Here is a 26,603-nt window from a genome sequence, read left to right as displayed (position 1 = left end):
TTTTGACCCATGCAATGTATTTTTGGCTATTGCTACAAATATACCCCAGCGACTTAAGACTGGTTTTGTGGTCCAGGGTCACATATTATATAATTATTGACGTGTCTGGCATTGTTATCATAGGTCCAATCCTCCACCTCAAACACTTTCAGTTTTACCTGAATGAAGTAGTTCACTTCCCCATTGCTCACACAACCAGGTAGACATGGCGAGTAAAGTTGCAGTTCGTTTTGTGGACAACAATGTAAGTTTGCTTCATTTCTTTTATGATTAAGCATTATTCATTGGGTTTGGTTGAAAGGTTATCTGATGAAGTTTGTAAATTATTTATTTGTCAATAGATTTTTTATTATACTCTTACATGTTTTTATAAATGTTTACCATTTCTTTAATGAAAAATACATCCTGCAGTTTTCGGGTAATTTACAGATTTTCAACCCAGTGTTTGGAGTTTAGTGAAAAGAGAAGTGAAATAAAGAAAAGCAGTTTCGTGCATGAGGTCTCTTTTTTTTTTTCACTTGGACTTGAGGACGCGTTTCCCTTTTCTTGTCCTTTTCTCTCTATCCTTTAGTGTGGAAACCTGAGAGAAAATGGGTAAAGAATAAGCATTGTGTGCCAGCACTGGTCTTTTTTAGTCAGTTTGTCAGCACAAACAGTGCTCTTGTGTGTGGGTGTGGATGTGGTGAACTGCGAGTGTGTGTTCCACAGCATTTTGAGGTAATGTAGAGAGAAACGGCGTCCATAGGCTTTTGAGGTTTTCCTCTTTGAACGGATGCTCTCGCTGCTTTACGATCAACAGCCACTGATTTCTGTGGCCTCGACATGCTGGTGACATGCACCTAACGCTTCCTTGACTTTGCTGATGTTTGCCTGTTTTGTTGATAAGACCGGGTTACTAGTGAAGACTAAGCATTTACCTCCTGGGTATTTTTTTCTAATACGTCATGAAATTAACTGCATGTAGGCGATATTAAACATCGCAGAACTGGAGAAGTGCTGTTTGAATGGTCGTTGAGGAACTTTCACTCTTTAAGCCGTTGTTTTGAACTGTTTAAGAGGAAGGAACAAGGAACAAATATCCTGACAAGCTGAACGGACCAGTTATGTTGGTCTTCTTTGTGCCAAATGTGTTCTTAGCTTTCTCTCTCTATCCTGCAGGTCAACATGGCCCAGTGGAATCAGTTACAACAGTTGGAGACGCGGTACCTGGAGCAGCTGTATCACCTGTACAGTGACAGCTTCCCTATGGAGCTGCGGCAGTTCTTGGCCCCATGGATCGAGAGCCAGGACTGGTGAGTTGAAACAACAGGATATGACATAAGAGATAAAGACCTTAGCACTCTGGAGATCTGTGTCACATCTGAGCAGCACGATATGATGCTTGTTTGGTTTCTTTTGCACAGTCGAGATGAAACAGATATAGTGACAGGTCTTTTCTTTTGTGTTTTGATTTGCATTATATATACAGTCAAACCAAATTTCATTCTGAGTCCTTCAGTGTTGCTCACATTTTCAGTTTATTCACTATAGTTTAGAAAGTGGTATTGAAATATGACAAGAACTCAAGAGTTTAACTGTGATAGAATAAATTTATCTTGATAATGTCAGATAACTTTGATAGAAAGGTATGTAACAAAAACAGATCGAAGCGTCAAATAAAATTTTTGGTCACAAATTTTGATCAGTTTTACTCGTAGTCCACTCTATGAAGACATTTTGGGTATATTATGTCACAGTTTACTTTGAGTTTGCTATCCTGCGCCCACTAGTACCAAAAATATTAAAATTATATCTGTTTTTTTGGCTTGGCCGAGCTGGGTAGAATACTTGCAAATTTGAATAGAAATCGTACTAATCGTAATCCATTACATAACACATTTTAGGTAATGTAATCAGACTACTTTTAGATTACTTTTGACCTAATTCGTCTATTACATTGATTTAAAGGATAATCTTGTACCTTATTTATTTAAAAATGAATAGTAAGAAAATATATTTAATTCATAGGAACTGTAGGGTGAGTTTAATGAAAAGCTAATAATTCGATGTAAAAAAGACTAATAACACCAATCAAAATAAAAACACTTACTAAAAAAAAAGGTAATATTTTATTTGTTCACCTGCATGTCATGTGACCATTAACCTATGTCAGAGAGCTGTGGACATGCAATAGTGATACTTAATTGTTAAAATATTTATTTTAAAATCTCAGGGGTACTTTAAGTCAATAAATTAGGTGAAAGAGATTCAGATTCAGATGACAAAATAGTTTGGGAATGCCTGAATTACATGCACATAAGAAGTAATGTGAATTTGTGCATTTTTAAGTGTTTAACAGACAAGGCTTCCAAAGACAAAATAATACAGTGTGAAATAACCCACCGTAATTCAAATAAAAATAAATGTGTTCATCAGTAGTTGATGTGATGTTAAAACACTTCTTAAATCTGAAATCAATGCTCCATAGCCACCGGAATAATAACTGGTGTTTGTGTGAATGTCCACAAAACTGGACGACTTTCTGAGTGTAAAGCGGTGGGCTGTTTTAGAAAGGAACATTGAAAAGATGGGAAACAACAAATTAGCAATCATTTATTTCTGTTATGAGAATAATATGAATTAAGTAATAAAAACCACACTCTAAAAAATGCTGAGTTAAAAACAACCCAACTTGAGTAAAAAAGTATCATATTGCTGGGTTAAAATGGGCTGGAAAATAAAAATCACACAGAATTATAGGCAACTGCAATAATAAAAAAGATGAGCATTTATTACAAAAAATATAAGACAGATGAAGTTTATTTGGGTGATTACAGCATAGTTTACAATATTTCATACAATATTTCATACATTAAACTTGTTTAACAGTCATTTTAGAAATAAAAAAATGTAACATTTAAAAGTGCGTTTTAATGTAAATGTATTTAACCATTCTCTGTAATCCTTTTTGACTGAAATAGTGCACTGTGTGTCACTGAAATCTAAGCCGGTGATGGGTTGCTGTTCGCCGGGGAACATTCGTAGCTGAAAGATGCCGTGACTGACTCCATAACATGCCCATAAACAAACAGTATTGAGATTAGAGAACATATTTTAACATCAAAACAAATTAAATTCAATATTATAACGGATAAAGTCAATTTATGTTATGCAAGGCAAAATTCGTTTCCATCATGCGAAATGACCACTGCTGTGCTGACGCAGCTGACTGACATTTTGTCCTTGTGTGTTGCGGTGCGTGCATAATATAATTATTACAGCAAAGTAAAGACTTTATAAATGAAATTAAATGTATACAAACTTTTATTTTGCTGAAGAGGTGCACAAAATTGGCAGCACTGAGAACCACTCTCTCCTGTAGAGGATACAAAAAGCTCATGCTCTGACTGTAACTCAACAGCTGGGTTGTTTTGTTAGAGATGAGCTCAACCAGTTGTCTAGAAAAAAAAGAACTCAATATTTAATCTTTAATATTTAATAACCCATTAAAAATGACTCAGCAGCTTAGTAACAGAAAACTACCCAGCGCCTGGGTAAAATAAATATTAAAAATAACCCAATATAATGACCCATCAAGCTGAACCCATCATTCAGGGGAAGAAAAAAAAGGAACCCAGCGTTTAACTGTAGTCTGACTACAAATGTTTAAAAATATAATTACTATAAGTACAGTCATTGCATTTGAAGAGTTAAAAGCAAAGTATGTAATTTTTGGAATCTGATTACGTAATCCTTATTACATGTAACCAGTTACTACCCAGCTCTCTAATAATAACTAATAATAAACAATGGCAGTTGTTTCTTACAGGATGACTCTTAAGCGAGAAGGTGTTTTTTTTAGCAGCTTGTTATCATGCTCATAAACCCTAACCACACCTAGATATCATCTTTAGAACTGCACTTCCTTATTCTTAGAATGATGGTCATCTCTAGTGATGTCACGCCTCTGCCCGTAAAGTGCTCCTGGAAAGTCTGCTGTGAACAATAACACGAACCAGTGCCATTTTCTTTCCCTCTGAGTTTTCTAATAGCATCAGTGTGAATGGCTTCTGTGTGATTCTGTTGTGGAGGATGAAATGTAACCCTGAAATGATTCATGTATGGTTTCATCTCCTCGTGTCCGGTTTCTATCTGACAGCATGCATCTTTAAATCGAAAGCGGGGGGGAAAAAAGTGAGGAGGAAAAAAAAGTATAGAAAATTAAGCCGGGCCAATGATCTTGGTTGTCAACTAATGAAATCTCCCATATGCTCCCATAGGGGGCAGCACCACTCTTAGAGCAGCATGTTAAGTGTTTGTGATGTAACATTTGACGGGAAGATTGTGCTTTTAGTAGAATTTAATTACATTTTTAAGCCTAATTTAATAGATTGATAATGTTGCATTTTTTTCCCCCTTTTTTAACTTTTCTAAACTGAATTTTGATACTCATTTACAATTTGAGTGCTGAAATTTCCCTTTGAAAGCCCAAAGTCATCGTCCTTCACATCGCCCTCTTATTCACTTTGGTTAGCGTGGTTAAAGTAAACATGAGACAATACAAATAACCCATGGGATGTTTTGTATGTTTCATGCTGGCAATGTCAAATAACTTTCTGAATGGATTGTTTGCGTAAGTGCTCGGAGGAATATAATCATCAGTCGCATAATAAAGCCTGTAATTTATTGATAAAAAACACATTATTGCTTCGGGTCAAAGACTAGTGGTGATAGTTGTGTTTGTACATCAAGCATTCAAACAAACAAATTCCTCACTCATTACTTGATCTCATTAAATTTGCAGTGTGTCAAAGAGATTATTTAGACAGTATAATTGTGTCAGCCATCAAATTTTAATGTCCACATTAAATATCACGTCTGTTTATGTTGTTTACATTTGATTTGAATAAATCTTTTGTTCCAAAAAAAAAATTGAATTAAATGGAGCACCATTTATTTGTATAGCATTTAAATTACTGGATTATCAGCAAATATGTATTTCCACATGGTTATTTAATATTATATTTAGTATATACATATTTCTGCCCATACTGTGATCTAACATTTTAGTCATACTGCTGACGCTAGACACATAGTTATTTGTGACCCAGGACCACAAAACCAGTCATAAGGGTCACATAACTCCAAAACCCCCAATGAATGCTCAATGAAACAATAAATCTTCAATATGGTGATCACAACGAATATAAAGTATGTCACACGTATCATATAGTTTAGAAGTGGCAGAAGCATGCCATATTCTGACTTTCACCTCAAATCAAGTTAAAATGTTAATGGCTGCTTGTGCAGCAAGGTCTTTTAATACTGAAAAGCCTCCTTCAAAAGTTTTCTAAAACTTTGAATTAAACAGTATCTTTTTGGTCTTAAACATCACATAAAAGTCATTTAGTTCAACCTTAAAGAAATACAGTTAGGGATGTAACGGTATCAAAACTTCACGGTACGGTAATATTATATTTAGTATATTTAGTAGTATTATATTTAGTATATACATATTTCTGCCCATACTGTGATCTAACATTTTAGTCATACTGCTGACGCTAGACACATAGTAATTTGTGACCCAGGACCACAAAACCAGTCATAAGGGTCAATTTTTTGAAATTGAGATTTACACATCGTCTGAAAGCTGAATAAATAAGTTTTTGTTTGATGTATGGTTTGTTAGGATATGACAATACTAGATCACTGTAAAAAGTTTTCACCAGATTCAACTTAAATACCTAAGTTCAGCAGCTGCCTTACGTTTTTAAATTAAACCAGCTTAAAACTACAAGTCATTTTAACTTGATACAATAAAAACAAGTTGATATAACTTGTGAGTTTAAATGACTTAAGTTGATTTAACTTAAAATCTTAAGGCAGCTGCTAAACTTAAGTTTTTAAGTTGAAACTGGTGAAAACTTTTTACAGTGATGCATCTGTTTGAAAATCTGTAATCTAAGGTGGCAAAAAATCCAAATACTGATCAAATCATCTTAAAGCTGTCCAAAGGAGGTTCTTAGCAATGCATATTGCTAATCAAAAAAGTTTTGATGCATTTCTGGTAGGAATATTACAAAATATGTTAATTGAACATGATCTTTACCTAATACCCTAATGATTTTGGAATCATTAAAAGATAAATCAATCATTTTGACCAATACAGTGTATTTTTGGCTATTGCTACAAATATACCCATGCTCCTTAAGAGTAGGTTTTTGTGGTCCAGAGTCACATTTTATGTGATATTCATATGCTCTTGTTGAAAGCGGAGAATGTGCTAATGTGTGTCAGGGACTGAACCAGCCGTTAGATACTTAAAGTTATTTTTATAACTGTAATAATGACGTCTTTTCTGTGAAAGTATTGCCGTTTTGGCTGTAGGATAGGTTTCTGTTCTTTTTACATTCCTTGTTAATGCGTAATGGATAATGGCAATGTGTGTTTCTACGCTGACGGCTGCCTGCTGACTGACTTTAGCAGTTTGGAATTTGTGCTGAGTAAAAGCATGAGAACCGAGATCATGTGACTGATGATGACGGCAAATTGCAGTAACACATACCTACACATGAGAGCCAGGACTTTCAAAATACTCACTATTGAGTATTGTGTTTAAAGGCAGGTTGACTGCTTTTAACCATTTGGACAGAGGCAAAAGTCTTTGATAAAAGCTTTGTTGTGCCTAGCATTGGAATTATATATAAAAATGTGGTTAATCTGATATTTTATGTAGTTGCAATGTCAAAACCCATGTTGGCCATCAAATAACTAAAACCAGTTTAAAGTTGTGCCCGCAATATTTTGTGTTTTTCATTTACTGAAACACACCGTACTACTATAGATAATGGTACATATTCTAAAGATAATGATATGTCTAATTATCAAATGCATTTATGGAAAGGAGGAAGCTGCTCGTTACTCATCGCATGAGCCTGTTTGCTTCTGTCTGTCACAGGGCATATGCGGCCAACAAGGAGTCTCACGCCACGCTTGTGTTCCATAACCTGCTGGGGGAGATTGATCAGCAGTACAGCCGCTTCCTGCAGGAGAACAATGTCCTGTACCAACACAACCTGCGGCGCATCAAACAGCACCTGCAGAGCAAGTATCTGGAGAAGCCCATGGAGATCGCCCGCATCGTGGCCCGCTGCCTGTGGGAAGAGCAGCGTCTCCTGCAGACAGCTACCACGGCACAGCAGGTAGACAAACACACACATATGCGTACATGCACAACTATACTCTTATATACACAATTATAAAAGTTGCATATAAAGGATTTACCTCCAGAAGAAACATTTTCTGATACTTTACTCACTCCCATATCATCCCATGAGATGTTAATGTGTTTCTTTCTTCAGTCAAGAAGAAATTAAGGTTCTTGTGGAAAACATTCCAGGATTTTTCTCCATATAGTGGACTTCATTGGGGATCAGCAGATTGAAGGTCCAAATTGCAGTTTCAATGCAGACTTTACAAGATCCCAGCCGAGGAATGAAAAAACTGTAAATACTTTTTAACTACATATGCTCGTCTTGCACTAGCTCGACCTCATGCATTACGTAATCACGTTAGAAAGGTCAGACGCGATGTAGGCGGAACCACCGACCCAGTGGTTACCAAACAAACATGCAAAGAAAGTCAAACGCTCTTTACAAAAAAAAAGGTAAAACAACAATGTCAGATCATTTTGAAGTTGGAGAAAAAGAGATATTTTAGCCCTACCTTACCTTTTTGAACCAAGTACGCATACGAAGAACTGACCACGTGTGACCTTTTTTAATGTGATTATATAATGCGTATAAGTCGAGCTAGAGCTAGACGAGCATTTGTGGTTAAAAATGTGTACATACAAAGTATTTGTTTTGTTTTTTTAAGAAAATGACAGATCGTTTTGCTAGATAAGACGCTTTTTTCTTGGCTGGGATTGTGTAGAGCCCTTTGTAGCTGCGTTGAAACTTCAACCTGTTTATCCCCATTGAAGTCCACTATATGGAGAAAATTCCTGGAGTGTTTTCCTCAAAAACCTTCATTTATTTTCGACTGAAAAAAGAAAGAACATCTGAACTTCTTGGATGACATGGGGGTGAGTAAATTATCATGAAAATAAATTTCAAGAGAAAAATATTTTTTAAAATGAAAAATTCCATCTAGATTTAATTTATGAATAAACTCGCAATTCAATTACACACAGTATATGTTTGTTTTTACTCTCCAGATTAGTTTCAATTATTTTCCAGTCAAATACACAGTTTACATAAAGTGCTTTGAAATGGATTCCACTTGAATCGATATATTCAGATTTCTGTTTCTTCAATATATAAATATATTTTTTTTTTTCATTTTTAGGATGGCCAGGTTGCCCATCCCACTGGCACGGTGGTGACAGAAAAACAGCAGATACTGGAACACAACCTGCAGGATATTAGGAAGAGAGTACAGGTTGGTGCATAAAATCACACTTTAATTGACAAACATTGATTTGTCTTGTTTATAACTACAGGTACACATGCGTCCCTTTCATCATCTCTCCAAAAGTTGCTGTTTTGAACACTCAAACCTTTTTGATAGCTTTTTTTTTTGCTTTTTGACGTGTATAAGTAGTCATCTTGCAAAGGTTTTCAAACTCGACCGACTCCGCTACCTAAAATAAGGCATCCATATAATCTTTTTAATGTATAAAGACTAATTTATGTGTTTTAATATTTTCTGGAGAATATTTCGTTTTGATTATGTGTGAAGTGATAGAACTAGGAACAACTAGATACAACAATACATTTAATATACACCCTCTCACTCGTCCAGTGGCCTTGCTCTTTTTGTACAGGATATGGAGCAGAAAATGAAGATGTTGGAAAATCTGCAAGATGATTTTGACTTCAACTACAAAACTCTTAAAAGTGCTGGAGGTATGATGAGTACATATTGCTGTCAATTTTTTTCAGTCCAAAATCTCTAAGATAGCCTCAATCACTGATAAAATCTTAACAAGTCTATTACCTTTTAGAGTTGTCCCAGGACCTGAATGGAAACAGTCAGGCAGCAGCCACCAGGCAGAAAATGTCTCAGCTGGAGCAGATGCTGAGCGCTCTGGATCAACTGAGGAGGGTGAGATTCAGAAAGTCACAAAATAGAGCGTTCACTTCTGGGATCTTGAAAATACTGCGCAGCAAGTCATTCATTACATTTATGCATATACATTTGTGTCATAAGGGTCAATAAATACGTTTTCCATTGATGTTTGTTTGAAAATCTGGAATCTGAGGGTGCAAAAAATACAAAATATTGAGAAAATCACCTTTAAAGTTGAAATTAAGTTCTTAGTAATGCATATTTCTAATCAAAAAATAAGTTTTGATATATTTATGGTAGGAATTGTACAAAATGTCTTCACGGAACATGATCTTTACTTAATATTCTAATGATTTTTGGCATAAGAGAAAAAAACGATAATTTTGACCCATACAGCGTATTTTTGGCTATTGCTACAAATATACCAATGCTACTCAAGACTGGTTTTGTGGTCCAGGGTGATATATAATATATATAATATACATTCTATCTGTTTTGCAGCAAATAGTGACTGAGATGGCAGGGCTGCTGTCTGCCATGGACTTTGTGCAGAAGAACCTGACAGATGAAGAACTGGCTGACTGGAAGAGGAGACAGCAGATCGCTTGCATCGGAGGACCACCGAACATCTGCCTGGACCGCTTAGAGACATGGTACACAGTCTGTTCACAAACAAACCTGCTTTTTATGGCTTGTGGTTTGGGTATTTTTAAAAAATCTCTTGTCTTTCAGGATCACCTCTTTGGCTGAGTCGCAGTTGCAGATAAGACAGCAGATCAAGAAACTGGAGGAGCTTCAACAGAAGGTCTCGTACAAAGGAGATCCAATTATTCAGCACCGTCCAGCTCTGGAAGAGAAGATCGTGGACCTGTTCCGCAACCTTATGAAGAGGTTGGAAATCACCCGCTTGTGTGTTGACTTTACAAACCACTGAAACGGGTTCTGATCAGTGATGTTTGCTCGTGTCATTGCAGTGCGTTTGTTGTTGAGAGGCAGCCTTGTATGCCCATGCACCCTGACCGACCCCTTGTCATCAAAACAGGAGTTCAGTTCACCACCAAAGTCAGGTGGGTACACGCAGAGGTGAGTCATAATGGAAAGATGTCTAGACCCAAATCGTGAATTTTGCTCCCCTCCACTCTTTCAGGTTACTTGTGAAATTCCCAGAGTTGAATTACCAGCTGAAAATCAAAGTGTGTATTGACAAGTAAGTCCCACTTCCTGCCTATGACATCAGAATGAAATTATTAAGACATGCCCATTTTTAATCTTTTCCTCCTGTGTTCTGCAGGGAGTCGGGTGACGTGGCAGCCATTCGAGGGTAAGTTTTGAGCTTAAAATGCCATTCTCAAGTTGAACTGTGTTAAAATAAATATTTCAGCTGTTTTGTAGAAGTTTACATTTTTTAATTCAATTCTAAAACCCAGTCGCACAAAAAATGTGGTGAAATGAAGTCTCGCTCTTGCTTGTACGTGTAAAAGTAGTTGCTTTATAGAGTCTTCTGCTTTTCCTCTCAGTTCGCGAAAGTTCAACATCCTTGGCACCAACACTAAGGTGATGAACATGGAAGAATCCAACAATGGCAGCCTGTCAGCAGAGTTCAAACATCTGGTAAGCTCAATTATTACGCAAATATTTAGTTTTTTCAGAGCCCAGAACCGTATGTTTTCTGGATTCTGGTTATGTGAGACATTCTTGGCCCTCTGAAGCAAAATTAAACTGCTTTAAAACACACTTTTTAAACCTATTTCTATTTATTAGTATACTAACTATGCCCAGCATTAAATTTGTTTAATCTCAAGCATGCTTTTTCACTGTTGTTTTTTCTTTGTAAAAAAGTACGTTAACTTTTGAGTTGATGGTTGACTGATGCAGTCGTCATTTGTGTAAAAACAAGTGATCAAGAAAAAATCATTTTCAATCAGGAGATTATTTATTTCACTCTTTAAGCTCATCATACTTAAAAAAAAAAAATTAAAAACATCTAAGCATAAAATTTGTTATTAGAAAAATATTCTAATAAACAAACAATTAATCACATCCAAAATAAGTCGTGTACATAATATATGTGTGTGTACGTTGTCTATTTATTTATATATATATATATATATATATATATATATATATATATATATATATATATATATATATATATATATATATATATATATATATATATATATATATATACCCCACACTTATAATTTTAAAAAATATTTAACTATGTGTATTTCCATGTATATATTTATATACTTATTTATATTATATATATAAATGTTTTTAATATATATAAAAAAATTTAATATATACAAATTAAGAGTGTATTTATATGTACACATTATAAATATACGCAGTATATAAACATATTTTGTAAACAAAAACTTTAATTTTAGATGCAAATAATTGCGATTAATCATTTGACAGCACTAAAAATATAATAAAAAATTATATATATTTAAAAATAAAAGTCATTTATTAGAGATGCTTTTGCATAATTATTAAAATGTAATGAAACCATTCAAAAATTAAATTGAGAAAATTAATGGAAAATTAAATTTGGTAAAAAAAATATGAATCTGAATTCTAGGAAAAAAAAACACTTCATAGGGCCTTAATTTACATTTTGTACGTTTTATGATTTAAATTAATTAGACACGATTCTTAATTATTAAATTTTAATTTAAACATTAAAATGGAGTCTAGAAAAAGCAAAATGGAAATGAAAATTTAAATGAAAAAACATAATTTGGAAAATAAAATAAAGTGGAATTTGGGAATACGTATCATTACATTTTATTAATTTAAAAAACATTTAATTGAATCTACCCTACAGGCTTCGAGAAAACTAAACGAGCTGTTGACTGAATTTAGCTTGAATTAGTCCTGACTTGTTCATCTGTCTTTCAGACTCTTCGAGAACAGAGATGTGGCAATGGAGGCCGAACCAACAGTGACGTAAGTCTTTGTGTTATCAGCAATTTGCTAATGTTTTGATTTAGGCCTTCTAGTGAAGAAGTCAGTGTAAGCATTGACCTTTGCCCTCTGCATTACAGGCGTCTCTGATAGTGACCGAAGAACTGCACCTGATCACATTTGAGACAGAGGTCTACCACCAAGGACTAAAGATTGACCTTGAGGTAAAAAGCTGCATTTATAAGCAACACTCACTGATGTTTAAACGATTAGTTCATTTAAAAATTACACTTTCATTTTCACCAATATTTTAGAATTAAGTAAAATGTCAGAGGTGTCTTATCATGACAGGAGTCCTGTCATAAAGGGGCTGTCATGTTGGGCTGTTTATCAAATCAAAGATGATAATACGTCCATCTCACTGCTGCTGTTGATTGATTCAACCTACTGAAAGCCAATAAGGCCATTGAGATAGGCTGTCGTCATGGTACCAGCAGTAAGAAGAGGTGAATATGTAACCAGGCAGCGTGTCCTTGGGTAATCCACCACTTATTAAACCCCTAAACGCACACAGTGCTGCCTACATGCCTATTATGCACTAATAAGAGTACATGCAGAATCATTCCTTTCCTGTGGATGGACACAACAGGGTCACATAAAATACCAACACACTCAGCAGGTTAATTAAACGAGATAATTAAGCCATTCAGCTCTGTTTGCATAAGAATGATTCAGCCTCAGGTCTCTATTGCAGTAATCAGATTTCTGGCTGAGCATGCTGTACAAAAAATAGCAAGATTTGTTATTGTTAATTATATATAAATGTCTTTATCTCTGCGCAGACACATTCTCTCCCAGTGGTGGTCATCTCTAATATCTGTCAAATGCCAAACGCATGGGCGTCCATCCTGTGGTACAACATGCTGACCAACCACCCCAAGGTTTGAAATGAATCGCCAGCGAGCCGCACTTACTTTTAGCACAAGAGCTTATATAAGTCATTAAGAAATCTTCCTCTGTATCTTCACAGAATGTGAATTTCTTCACCAAACCTCCAGTAGGAACATGGGATCAGGTAGCTGAGGTGCTCAGCTGGCAGTTTTCATCCACAACCAAGAGAGGACTTACTATTGAGCAGCTCACCACACTTGCAGAGAAACTTCTGGGTATGTGTGCGTTTGTGTGTTGCAGTGTTGGGAAGTAACTGTACATAATGTCATTAAATGACAGTTACTTATGAAAATGTTAACAATTACATTTTTACACGCATACAGATTTGATTGATTTCTTTCCCAAATTGCATTGACTGCTCTAAAATCAAAGACATCAATGTTTTTAGAGGTTTAGGGCACATTTAATTGATAACTATTTTATTTCCTATTTGGTTTCATTTTTAAGATTAACAATTTTTTAAATCTTTTTTTCGATTAACTATTTTGTTGCCAGTGTTTCCTGCCGTAGTTATCAAAAATGGTATCATAGATATTAAACTATTTCTTGTTATGATTTTAAATCTGTTTTTATCCAGAACGGCCTCAAAGCAAAAAAAAAAGATGCTGAATGTTAGATTTTGTAGTGGCTGTGCTTTAAAATGTAATTATATAATCTTAATTCGAGTGATGAAGGATTTTGAAAGTTGTGACAGTATTGAGTATGAAGTACTACTGTAAACCAGGGCTGGTTTAAATGATTAACAACATTGAAAACATTCATTAGAAATTAAGAAAATAAATCAAAAAGTAATCAAATGTAATTACAGTACTTTTAATAAATTAACAGAAATAGTTACACTACTTATTACATTATAAATAGGATAACTTTTTACATTTTTAAAGTAGCCTTCTCAGCCTTGGTGTTTTATAATATTCAGTGGAAAGTCTGTTCTTTTTTTATTTAAACCTGGAAATAAACAGTAAATAAAAAAGAGAAACAAAACGAGGAAATATATCAACTGTTCTCTCAAATTATGTTTATTTTATCATTTGTAATTAAAAAAAAAAATGAAAATAATTGGAAAATAGAAGCATTTTTAGTTCTGTTCAATAGTGTTAATCACATGATTTATTTGGCTTTGATAACCATTTACAATTACATTTTAAATGGCTGAATTTTGCCACTGATTATACACTAATTATTTAGTATTGAAAGGTTTGGGCTGGCAAGATTTGACTTTGATTTTATTTGATAAAAAAATCCTGTTAAACAGTTATATTTTGAAATATTATCACAATTTAAAATAACTGTTTTCTATTTGAATATATTTTAAAATCTAATTTGTTCCTGTGATGGCAAAGCTGAATTTTCAAAAGCCATTTCTCCTGTTTTTACTGTTACATGATTTGCTGCTCAAGAAACATTTCTTATTATTATCAATGTTAGAAAATATTGTGCTGCTTAATTTTTCGGTGACATATAATTTTATTCAAAACAACGGCATTTATTTGAAATAGATTCATATGAATAGTTAGGTTTCCATCCAAAGTGAATATAACTGGAATATTACATAAAACATTTGTCCCATGGAGCAAAGTCACATGACTTTTTTGACGCACATGGAGGAATTTATTTGGGAAATTTATTTATTTGTTTCCATCTCCCATTATTCACACAAGTCAAAAACTTTTTTTTCACAAATTAAGGGGTTTTCTTTCAAAATTAGTCGTTTCCATCACTCGTTTCTTATGCATAACTTAAAAATAAGCATAAAAACAAGGTAATGGAATTGAAACAGCTAGTGTTGTATCTAGTCTTTACTGACACTTTGTGCATCTTTGCTTAATTGTGCATTTCTGTTTTTCTGTAGGTCCTTGTGTAAACTACTCTGGTTGCCAGATCACATGGGCCAAGTTCTGCAAAGTATGTTGCTATATCACACTTTTGTTTCCCTATTGTTGAGTTTAGATCCAGTTTCTATCAGAGTATTCTAAACATATTGTGCTTGTGTTTGTGTGTTGCAGGAGAACATGGCAGGAAAAGGTTTCTCATTCTGGGTGTGGCTAGACAACATTATCGACCTAGTGAAGAAATATATTTTAGCTCTGTGGAATGAAGGGTGAGAACTCCTGCTGCACTCCTTTGTGTGCATTCATGCAATGTTTATAGTTCATTACATCAGTGACTGCTTGGGCGGTTATATCAAGCTTTTGTGTGTGTGTGTGTGTGTGTGTGTGTGTGTGTGTGTGTGTGTGTGTGTGTGTGTGTGTGTGTGTGTGTGTGTGTGTGTGTGTGTGTGTGTGTGTGTGTGTGTGTGTGTGTTGTCAGGTATATTATGGGCTTCATCAGTAAAGAAAGAGAGAGGGCAATCCTGAGCCCAAAGCCTCCTGGGACATTCCTGCTGCGCTTCAGTGAAAGCAGCAAAGAGGGAGGCATCACCTTTACTTGGGTCGAGAAGGACATCAATGGTGAATGCATTTTTGTGTACATGATATTGTGTGTGTTGGTATAAAACTTATCAATATGATCAGTACTTTGGTACTAATGGAAATTTCAATGTAAAAAAAGTTTTACACATCAGGGGTGGGTGATAGGACCAAAATCTTATATTACAATTAGGAATGTAACGATATTATCAATATCGTAATATCCCTATAACAACTCTGTCTCGATATTATTGTGGTCACATGACGATATAAAACAATCGGAATGTTCAAAAAGTGTAGTTTTTAAAATATATTTTAAACTTCTTATTCTAACACAAAAGGTCTACAAGTTGTGATTTTTGCCATTATGCTTTGACACAGTATCTGTCAAACTAACTAAAACCGAAAGCACAATATGGCTTAATTCCCTAATCAAGTTAATTTTCGCACCGTGTTTCAAAGCTAAGCACGCACTTCGTTCAGTTGATCAAATCGTGATCCGGTATTTTCCATACCTCAGAACGGCTCAGTTCACAATGAATGCAGTGAACTTTTTGCATGTGGTATGAGTTTAGCGCACTTTTGGGAACGCAATGGCCACCAGTTATGCTTTATATTTGCGGCAGATGATTACAGCATTTCACTAGATTTGTAGTGAGATTTGTAAGCCTGTTTTATTTTGAGTTTACCTTCAAATTAAAAGCTCTACTCTTGTTTCCATCTAAATAAAAGCTTAAAAGTGCAGTATGAATTGCTGACAGCTAGCGGTTTAAATTCCGTCCAAATTCAAAATGATCTCTTTCAAGTGTAGAAATTAGGAAAGAAGTATTGTAATTTCCCTACTCTAGTGTAAAGCAAAAATAATACCTATGAAATATCATTTTCATTCATTTTACGATGCAATTGTTTGACAATATATGGCTATTACTGTCATTCTTGTTATTATTATTATATTGTAATTAGTTTGGCTTCCTAAAAGCCAGTAAGTCTGAATGTTATTTAGACTGAGACAGTATACCACAAATACAAAGAGGGCTGAGTCCCCTTTTGAGTTCAGGTACAATTCAGTTCACTGACTTTTTTCTGACTTCAGTTTTCTTAGTTAAGAACATGGGTTGGAGCCCTTGATTTTGAACTCTCAAAGTGCATTAGATAGAAGAATTTAACTTTAAAATATCGCAATAAATCTTGTATCGTGAACGTCATATCGCAATATTATAGTGAGATTTTGTTATAGATCGTTACATCCCTAATTATGATAAGAGCAATATTATTTCACGTAACAATATATATCACCATATAGTTATTTTTGCTTCAAATAAGATCTTTATGATACATTTTTTTTGATACCATAGAAATTTCATAGATTTTGTCACAAGGGTTCATAGGTTTTGGACTGTGCAAATTAAATATATATTTCTTCGTATTAAAGTTACAAAAGTGATTTAGTCAAGAGCAGTGAGAGATTATCTCTTTTGACTGCTGTCACTTTAAGACCTACCTGGATCTAATATACTGTTACATATGTTTTCTTTCTCAGCTGTTTGCTTTCACTTAAGACCTAAATTATTGAGGATACTCACAAAGATAGCCATTTAGAGACATACAAGTGTGTGTGTTTAATTGTTCAAGACCTCTGTAGTAACTTTGTTCAGTACTCCCACGCTTTGTGAACCGCACAGCACGCATATAACGAACAAGTTCTTTTTTTTGCTGCTGATTGCATCTCAACAGCTTAAAATCACTTGTTTTTAAACCGTAATGCTTAAAACTGCATGCAAGCGATACGTTTTCACGACCACGCAAGGCAACGCCATGTTAGCGTGTAACCGTGATAGAGGCGATAGTCCAAAATCTCTTCCGGGTTGCAAATTTATATCACCAACCCCTAGTGCAAATCATGAAATTTCTCTGGTATTCCATCTACTACTGAAATTTTGTATTATTCCGACCGTAGTTGGAATATGTGAAGCATTTGTGCTTCTGTATGCACATGCAGGTAAGACCCAGATCCAGTCGGTTGAACCGTACACTAAGCAGCAGCTCAACAGCATGTCTTTCGCCGAGATCATCATGGGCTACAAGATCATGGATGCAACCAACATCCTCGTCTCGCCGCTGGTCTACCTCTATCCCGATATCCCCAAAGAGGAGGCGTTTGGCAAGTACTGTCGTCCCGAGGCCCAGCCTGACACCGAATTTCCTGATCCCGGATGTGGTGAGTGTTTTAGCGGGAATACAATTCATTCTGGCTTGGAATAACGGCACATCTGTCTGTTTCTTGGCAAAATGTGTCTCATTTGATTCTCATTTGTTTTGGAAACGACTATTTTAGTATTGGAAGTGCACTACAGTGGGTGTGGTTTACCAGAAACCTTAAGCTTGTGAGGAAATTGTCTAAGAATAAGAGACGAGAGAATGCATAAGCATAAGCATTAATCTTTGGTTAGACATTAAATTGGTCAAAAGAAACTGAAGCTTACTGAAAATACATTCTCCTTGTTTTAAACACAGCCATTTGTTGTTCTTTCAGTAATTCAGCCTTACCTGAAGACCAAGTTCATCTGTGTCACCCCGTGAGTAGCATTTCTTTCTTCTTTTTAGTATGTGTGTGAATGATTGTCCTTGCTGGAGTCTCTGTTTTCTCTCTCTGTCCTCTTGTAAACTTTGAAATCTCTGGTGACTCTTTAGGCAGGAGCACATGCAAAGTACTCTCAATTCTCTTTACAACATGGATCAGGGATGTAGCCACTACTGAATTCACCAAGGACCCTTCACAGCATCCTATAAACCACAATCTTGCACGAGAAGAGAGAGAGAAACCATAAACCATATTTTTTTTTATTTTTTTTTTGCCAAAATTTTTTTACACATGATCAACAAAACAGCCAATTAAAGGAAGCTCGGGTTAAATTTTGACATTTACTTGCGTAAGCACACACACTTTGCAGCCATGTGATTTTCATGATATTTTTAATTTAAAAAAATCACTTTTTACTGTCAACATGACGTAAAACTGTACACAGTTTATCTTAACACGTGTTCCTCAAAAATATTTTAAACAATTCAATGTTTTCAGCTCACATTATTCCATAAAATGTTTCTTTTCAATCTTTGTAGTTTGTAGTAAACACCTCTCTCTGCCTCTAAAACCACACCAAATGGGTTTTGAATGTTCATGTTGACTTTAAAATGAGGCAGTCAGTTTTACATTGTGATACCGTGTTAATAGACATAGTATATCAACTGTAACGCATCAACCTGTACATGCCAATTTCTGTACATTAGACAACAGACTTTACTACACAAAAACATTTGGATGGAATAAAAGCTGCTTCAAACTCAGTCTTACTTGAATCACGAATGCTTTCTGTGTTTCTAGAGGGCTTGGATTTACTGGAGGACTTGTATGTCAATGTGTGTGTGTGTGTGTGTGTGTGTGTGTGTGTTTGTGTGTGTGAGTTAGGCAGGATATAAACTGACCCTTTCTTCATAGGTGTCCTTCCGTCTTCATGGACTTCCCGGACAGTGAGCTGCTTGGGAACGGCTTCCCTGGGTAGGCACTAGGGAGCTGCTTTATGTGTGTGTGTATGAGACATAAACGCTTGTGGACAAACACACTCCTGTAGCCTTCTGCTAACATAGATGATTCCTATTAACATCTCTAGAGCTTGACCGAGGTGTTTCTGTTTACTCACTTCATCCCTTTATAACAAGAGGTCTGGATGTCACTGGAACTTCTGTAAAAGTTGAAAAGCTAGAATTGGTGTTTCATAAGCCTCTGAATCTTGATTGTGTGTCGGTATAGTTTCTCGATAGGTTGTTTGCAATCACGTGATTCTGATGACATGCGAAATGCAGCTGGAGGGCAGGAAGTGATTTTTCTCTATAGGAATCACTAGCAGAAACTCAAATTGGCTATGTTTTGAGTTTATGGAAAACGGTCAAACCGAGAAATTTCATTTCGTATCGTGTATGAAAATTTGCTGTTCGTAAGAAGGAAAAAAACAAGATGTTTATAAAAACAACGTGGGAAAGTGGCATGGGAACCCTCCTGGCCACAGACGGAGGTTTACAAGCCACTTTTTCCTGAGCTTTTCGGTCAACTTCTTGCCTTTCCCCTCTTATGAACAGCAAATTTTCATACATGATAAAAGCTCCTTGTGGTTTCTCAGTTTGACCGATTTGAGCATAATCAATGCAAAACATAGGCATCTGCTAGTGATTCCTACACTGTGAAAAGTTTTCACCAGGTTCAACTTGAAAACTCAAGTTTAGCAGCTGCCTTAAAATGTTTTAATTTAAATCAACTTAAGTCATTTTAACTCAAAAGTTAAATCAACTTATTTTCATTGTAATAAGTTAAAATGACTTGTAGTTTTAAGCTGATTTAACTTAAAATTTTAATGCAGCTGCTGAACTTAGGTTTTTAAGTTGAATCTGGTGAAAACTTTTTACAGTGTATGGAGAAAAATCACTTCTTGCCCTCCAGCTGCGTTCCGCGCCACAGCAAAGACCTCATGTGCAAACAACCTATAGACAAGGGAATAGTTTTTACAGTTTCTATTTCATTCCTAAGCTCACAAGCTAACTTTCTCATATAACTATGCAAAATATTTTCACACTTTGGAAAGAAGGTGCTCACCTTGTCTCTCCTATTTATTTCTTTTGTCCATCTTCCAGTTTTCTATTTTTCCCCTTATAGAAGTGCTATGAATGGAGTGTTTCGTTTAATGTGGTGCATATAAATGATTTGCTTCCTCTGTATGTTAAACAATGTGAAGGAAATGAAAACTGAAACTCATGTCACTCGTGTGACCTTTATTATGGCCCTGATTAGGGTAATAAAGCATCTACAGGAACTTTTAATATATCCCAAAGATGATGGAAACATCATTTCAACCCAAAATATACTGAGTATAGTTTAAAAAAGAATTAAAGGATGAGTTCACTTCCAGAATAGAAATTTCCTGATAATTTACTTACCTCCATGCCATCAGATGTTCATGTCTTTCCTTCTTTAGTCGAAAGGAAATTAACGTTTTTGAGGAAAACATTCCATAAAGCGGACTTCAATGAGAACCAGCAGTTTAAAGGTCCAAATTGCAGTTTCAATGCAGCTTCAAAGAGCTCGACACAATCCCAGCCGAGGAATAAGGGTCTTATCTAGCGAAACGATTGTCCTTTTCTTAAAAAAAAAAAAAAAAAAAGATACAAATACATATACTTTTTAAACACAAATGCTCATCCTGAACTAGCTAGACTTTACGTAGTCACCTTTTTTCTTTTTTTTTTTAGAAAATGACCCATTGTTTTACAAGATAAGGCCCTTATTTCTCGGCTGGGTTTGTGTAGAACCGTTTATAGGTGCATTGAAACTGCCATTTGGACCTTCAACCTGTTGATCCCCACTGAAGTCCACTATATGGAAAAACATCCTGGAATGTTCAAAGAAGGACATGAACATCTTGGATGACTTGGGGTGAGTAGATTTTCAGGTACATTATATACATAGATACATAACAGTGGCTTCTCTTATTAAGAACACAACAGCATTAACCACTGGTAACAGCAAAGCAACGGTTATAGCGGTAATATTAACACAGAGGCTGTTGATAGATGTTGAGACATTGTCTACAGGGCATTTTGGGTGTTTCATAATCTGGATGTGGTAAGATAGGGGAGAAAAGTGAAGACAAGAAAACTGACCAACAACCACACAATCGACTTTACTATATGAAGCAAACTGTTGTCACTGTTTCTACACACATCACCCTGTATTGAGTTTTTTTCATCATATTAGCTTTGCTTTGCTTGTGAAAAGGTTTCAGAACACACTGCTACTTCTGAATGGCTGTCTGTAAATGGAAAAAGATGCTTTTTGCAAATGTAGTTTGATATTAACCAGCACAGACTAAAATGGGCCATGCTAACCAGCGTTCAGCATCAGCAAGACCCTTTTGTGCTTTGCATTCAGAATTCATTCATTATTAGCACAAGTGATTCAACAGTAACTAACATTTACACTTGTAGAATGGCCTTGTACTGGCACTAACTACTTCCCCAGCTGTTTAGCCAAATTCACATTTTGCGAGACTCGGGGTCAAAGAACCAGCCAAAACCTGAACAAATGTACTGTAGAAATTGGAGATATTCTTTCCTGATGAGGTAATAGAGGACCATATGATCCAGCGTTTGCTTGAGATGCTGGAAGGTAGTCGGGACTTTAATGATCCAGGATGAAAAACAAGTCCTTGGCCTAAACTTTTATTGGCAATCTTATCAAAGTGCACTTTCATCTCAGACAATGAGTTCACCAGATTGATCCTGGTAATGATACTGGCACGAAAAAGTGTTTCAGGAAAAACGCTTATTGGATAGAACTGGTTATTGGTTTGTAAAGCTGAACTGTATACTGTATACTGTTTTGAACTGCTTTAAACAAACCAAAATTGGAGCTGTAGATATCAAATAAATGCACACATATAAGAACGGATTTGATCAAATCAACAAAGCCTGGTTTAGTTTTACCAGCAACCTGACAATACTAGATATAATCAACAACTGGTAAATGCCTTTGAGTAATCTGAAAATTTAATACATTTGTATCATTTGATTTGGATTACGATTGATGTGTAGATCATAAGTGCGTAACTTACCCACAAGTATCTGGAACTTTTGCCTTTTCCATCGCCGCTGGATCAAACTTCTGGGCCGCTGCTAGTGTTTTTAGTACAGATGGAGTCTTGAGACTCTCTTAAGTTGTTATGCTTCTCTCTTCCTATGCTTGTCTCAACACAAGCAAGAAATAGTGTAGAACTATCGCCTTAATGAAAAAACTGCCCATATGAGTGGTTTGAAATGTGAACAAATGGGCATAGGCGAACTTTGACCCCTGGTAAATCATTCTCCAAGGTAAGACTAATAGGCAGCCAAGCAGAAAGCCATTGACTTGGTCGGATATATATGTATGTCAGAATGTTTCAATGTTAATGCCATTCAAAAGTAGCTGTGTGTTCTCACACAGTGTTTTTTTTTTGTTCAATCAACACATGAATGTCACTTTATTACATTAGTTTTTCTTTAATAAGTTTTATTAAGGAGTGATGAATCACAGCCGTTACGGTTCAAATTATTGACAATGAAAAACTGCATTGTGTTGAATCTGCTGCTTCAACTTAAACATCGGACTGAGGCAGGTTAAAAATCTCAAGGATAGTTCACCCCAGAATTCACCTTTTGTCATAATTTACTTACCCATGTGATTCCAAACCTCTGTGACGACACTGAAGCCTGTTGCTTCCATTATATGGACAAAATCGAAAGTCAAACAGGTTTGGAACGCCATGAGGGTGAGAGTATACAATGACAAAGTTGAACTTTTGGGTACCCAGGTGATGCTCATATGACTTTGAGTGTGGGAATGTCCAAAAAGTGTGTTGATGTTCTGAATAATCGAGTGAAAGTGTACTCATCATGTGTTGAATTAACTCTCAAACCTCTCAGACTAGCTAGAAGTAATGTTTGTTTCCTCTTTTGTAGCTTGAGTGTTATGTCTAATGTGTGCCTACTTTTTTTTTTTTTTTTTTTGCAGGACTAATTCTGGCAACACAAGCGATCTGTTCCCAATGTCCCCTCGTACACTCGACTCTCTCATGCACAATGAAGCCGCCGAGGCCAATCCAGGACCTCTTGGTGAGTTTTCGATATCTGTATATGCTCAACATCACACTTGTGCAGACATTTTTAGAGTCTTATAGAAGGTACAGGAGATGCTTCAGAAGCCAACACGATGCATTTAGAGCCGGGGGTGAAAACTTTTTGAATTGAAGATCAGGTTTAAATTTCTATTTTATCTTCTGGGGAACATGTGAGTATCTTCTGTAGATTCTGAAGGGCAGTACTAAATGAATAAAATGTGTCATTTAGGCAAAATAAGAAAGTTCAAAAGTTTTCACCCCCGAATCTTAATGCATCGTGTTTCCTTCTGAAGCATCGGAGGGTGTTTTTAGACTCTTATAATCCAATGTTTCCATTTTCCCATTAGAATCTCTTACTTTGGACATGGAGTTGAGCTCTGATCATCCCTCACCCATGAGAGAAGGGTTTGCAGCCTCGACAGTCTCAGATATGGACACCTGCAGAAATGCTTAGTTTTCCAACATTTTAGTTTTGTTTTTTTCTATTGGGTAATTGTGTACATAATGCTTAGGTGCTACTGCTGCTTTCTCTCTCCGAGCCATTCTTTTGATTTATTCCTGAGTTTTTACAGTCATAGCCAAATGTGTGCCAACATGCTTAAATTTGAACCTTTCACATTTGTATCAACATTCAACGGTTAAGGTAATTCTTTGCATTTTTTTTGTCAAAGGCTATTTAACAGGTTTAATTGTAGACATTTGGCCATGACTGTATAGTAGCCATATGATTTATTTTGATATGACTAGTAAAAGGAATAGTCTTTGACTTGAATGTCCACTGGTGTTAACACACATAAACCATATTTTGAGCTGTTAGCATAGCATAGGGCCAGTGATTTCTTTGCTCTTTATGTTGAACTTTTGAGATGAGTGTGAAGTGATGTAAACTTTACAGTAGTATTGATGGTCTGGATTAATAACATGAGATCATAAGTTGTAAAGTAAGGTTGCGCATGCAAGTCTACAATGTCCTTTTAAGTTTCTGGTTTACATGAATATACTGTATTTTAATGTTAATGAAAAATGTTTTACTCTTTTATTGGATGTCTTTGGGAAATCAGTGGAAGATGATGAATATATATGAATATGCATTACGCAGATGAGCAAATGTGATATTTCCAGCATATTACAGTGTCTCCGATATGATGTTTAATGCGCTAACTAGGATAGCAAGAAAGATCTTGCACAGAGCCAGCAGGACTATTATTGTAACATAATTAGAAGGTTAATTTTATATATAGAGAGAGAGACCCATGCATACATATACATACAAATACACGCATATTTATAATTTCATTTTTTAATTCACTGATCTGTTGTGTTGTCATGTTAGCTAGCGCTTCAAACAGAAATATGATGGAAAATGATGTTTCTTCATTGTGTAACTACTTTTTAAACGTCAGTCTAATGTCAGTCTAAGTTTGTTTCCCACTCTGTGTATCTGTCCTTCTACTCTCACTTTATGGTGTGTATACTATTATATATACACTGCACTATGTATATTCACTTTATTGTACAATGAATTCTTGATGACAAACAGTTATCATGTCTTTGTGTCCTTCATGCAGTTCTTTAGTTGTTGTTCTCTGTGTTCAGGGAACTTAACTGTATACAGTTAAGTTCGAAAGTTTACCTACACTTTGAGGAAAATAAGAGGGGTTATACAAAATGCATGCTATTTTTTATTTAGTACTGACCTGAATAAGATATTTCACATAAAAGACGTTTACATATAGTCCACAAGAGAAAATAATAGTTGAATTTATAAAAATGACCCTGTTCAAAAGTTTGCATACACTTGAATCTTAATACTGTGTTGTTACCTGAATGATCCACAGCTGTTTTTTTTGTTGTTGTTTGTTTGTTTAGTGATAGTTTTTTGTCCTGGATAGTTGAACCGCCTGCTGTTCTTCAGAAAAGTCCTTCAGGTCTCACAAATTCTTTGGCTTTTCAGCATTTTTGTGTATTTGAACCCTTTCCAACAATGACTGTGATTTTGAGATCCATCTTTTCACACTGAGGACAACTGAGGGACTCATATGCAGCTAATACAGAAGGTTCAGAAGGTGCTTCAGAAGGAAACACGATGCATTAAGAGCTGGAGGTGAGAACTTTTTGAATTTGATCAGGTTTAAATTTCAATTTTGTCTTCTGGGGCACATGTAAGTATCTTCTGTAGCTTCTGAAGGGCACTACTAAATGAAGAAAATATGATATTTAGGCAAAATAAGACAATTTTACACATTCTGTTCGAAAGTTTACACCCCTGGCTCTTAATGCATTGTGTGCTTTTGTTGAACCTTCTGTAATAGTTGCATATGAGTCTCTCAGTGTGAAAAGATGGATCTCAAAGTCATTGTTGAAAGGGCTCAAATACACAAAAATGCTGAAAAAACAAATGATTTGTGAGACCTGAAGGATTTCTTTTGAAGAACAGCAGGCGAGGGGCTCATGAACAACTATCACTAAACAAACAAACAAACAAAAAAAACACCGCTGTGGATCATTCAGGTAACAACACAGTATTTAGAATCAAGTGTATGTAAACTTTTGAACAGGGTCATTTTTTTACAAATTCAACTATTATTTTCTCACATGGACTAGATGTAATGCCTTTTATGTGAAATATCTTATTCAGGTCAGTACTAAATAAAAAAAAAAACATGCATTTTGTATGATCCCTCTTATTTTGCGAAAAGTAATTAACTTTTTGCAGATTCTGCAAGGTGTATGTACATTTTTGATCTCAACTGTATGTTCAGACACCACAACATCTGACCAGACATGTGATAAAAAAAGAAAGAAAGCCAGAACTAATAATAAACATGACAAGAACTACATAGGTTACAGTTAGAGAAAAGAGGACTGGCATTTACATGGTTTTCCTGTAATAACTGTCCCTTAATAGTAACTCTATGGGGGCATTTTATCACCCAGTGGAACAAAATGAAGTGATTATGTTTCAGTGGACATTTAAAGGTCATTCTTCCTAATTGAATCTCATCTGCCTTCACGCAGATGGTAAATACTGAATGTTTATCTCTCTCTGTCTACCTGTCATTACCCCAGCCATTCTGCTCTAAAGGTTAAAATGATATAGATAGAGAGACCCCGCATTGGACATTGCGCATTGACCTTTTGTCAAGGTTCTTTGATTAGACGTCCAGCTGTTTGCAGTAATGACGTTTATACTTTCAAATGTTTGCACTTGTGGAGAACGGTGATTCAGGAGGACTGAGAATAAATCAGTTTAAACTCTATTGTGCTTATGGAAATCAAAATGTAATTAGGATTTTATTTGGGTTTTGCTACTTTTTTTTTTTTTTTACCTCCAATTCCATAATACAGCGCTATAGCCTAGTCATTGTGGTTTAAAGGAATAGTTCACCCAAAAATGAAAATTTGATGTTTATCTGCTTACCCCCAATGCATCCAAGATGTAGGTGACTTAGTTTCCTCAGAAGAATACAAACGAAGATTTTTTACGAAAACCGGTGCAGTCTGCCAGCCTTATCATGGGTGTGGATGGGCACCAGACCTTTAAAAGTAAACAAAAACATGCACAGACAAATCCAAATTA

General features: G+C 35.5%; 1 protein-coding gene across 4 annotated transcripts in view; it reads left to right on the top strand.

Moving 5' to 3' along the window:
• Window positions 1-24,562, top strand: part of stat3 (signal transducer and activator of transcription 3 (acute-phase response factor)) — a 44,522-nt gene extending 19,960 nt beyond the window's left edge. The window contains exons 1-24 of one of the 4 annotated variants that reach the window (XM_073841461.1): window positions 149-244; window positions 1,159-1,292; window positions 6,938-7,181; window positions 8,329-8,421; window positions 8,807-8,888; window positions 8,987-9,087; window positions 9,553-9,704; window positions 9,784-9,942; window positions 10,026-10,118; window positions 10,199-10,258; window positions 10,343-10,372; window positions 10,569-10,662; window positions 11,959-12,006; window positions 12,105-12,188; window positions 12,807-12,905; window positions 12,995-13,130; window positions 14,768-14,820; window positions 14,922-15,016; window positions 15,226-15,365; window positions 17,323-17,541; window positions 17,857-17,899; window positions 18,820-18,879; window positions 22,918-23,018; window positions 23,371-24,562. In XM_073841461.1, coding sequence (XP_073697562.1) covers window positions 206-244; window positions 1,159-1,292; window positions 6,938-7,181; window positions 8,329-8,421; window positions 8,807-8,888; window positions 8,987-9,087; window positions 9,553-9,704; window positions 9,784-9,942; window positions 10,026-10,118; window positions 10,199-10,258; window positions 10,343-10,372; window positions 10,569-10,662; window positions 11,959-12,006; window positions 12,105-12,188; window positions 12,807-12,905; window positions 12,995-13,130; window positions 14,768-14,820; window positions 14,922-15,016; window positions 15,226-15,365; window positions 17,323-17,541; window positions 17,857-17,899; window positions 18,820-18,879; window positions 22,918-23,018; window positions 23,371-23,477 — 2,466 coding nt within the window. In that variant the 5' untranslated portion in view covers window positions 149-205 and the 3' untranslated portion in view covers window positions 23,478-24,562. Of the gene's footprint in view, window positions 1-148; window positions 245-1,158; window positions 1,293-6,937; window positions 7,182-8,328; window positions 8,422-8,806; window positions 8,889-8,986; window positions 9,088-9,552; window positions 9,705-9,783; window positions 9,943-10,025; window positions 10,119-10,198; window positions 10,259-10,342; window positions 10,373-10,568; window positions 10,663-11,958; window positions 12,007-12,104; window positions 12,189-12,806; window positions 12,906-12,994; window positions 13,131-14,767; window positions 14,821-14,921; window positions 15,017-15,225; window positions 15,366-17,322; window positions 17,542-17,856; window positions 17,900-18,014; window positions 18,669-18,819; window positions 18,880-22,917; window positions 23,019-23,370 lie in introns of those variants that run through there. The other 3 variants (XM_073841462.1, XM_073841463.1, XM_073841464.1) reach the window with 3 other exon arrangements.
• Window positions 24,563-26,603: the final 2,041 nt, after the last annotated feature.

Source organism: Garra rufa, chromosome 1 (genome assembly GCF_049309525.1).
Source record: "Garra rufa chromosome 1, GarRuf1.0, whole genome shotgun sequence".
Lineage (NCBI taxonomy): Eukaryota > Metazoa > Chordata > Actinopteri > Cypriniformes > Cyprinidae > Garra > Garra rufa.
Note: the sequence above shows the minus strand (reverse complement) of the source record. Positions and strands in the feature narration are given on the sequence as shown.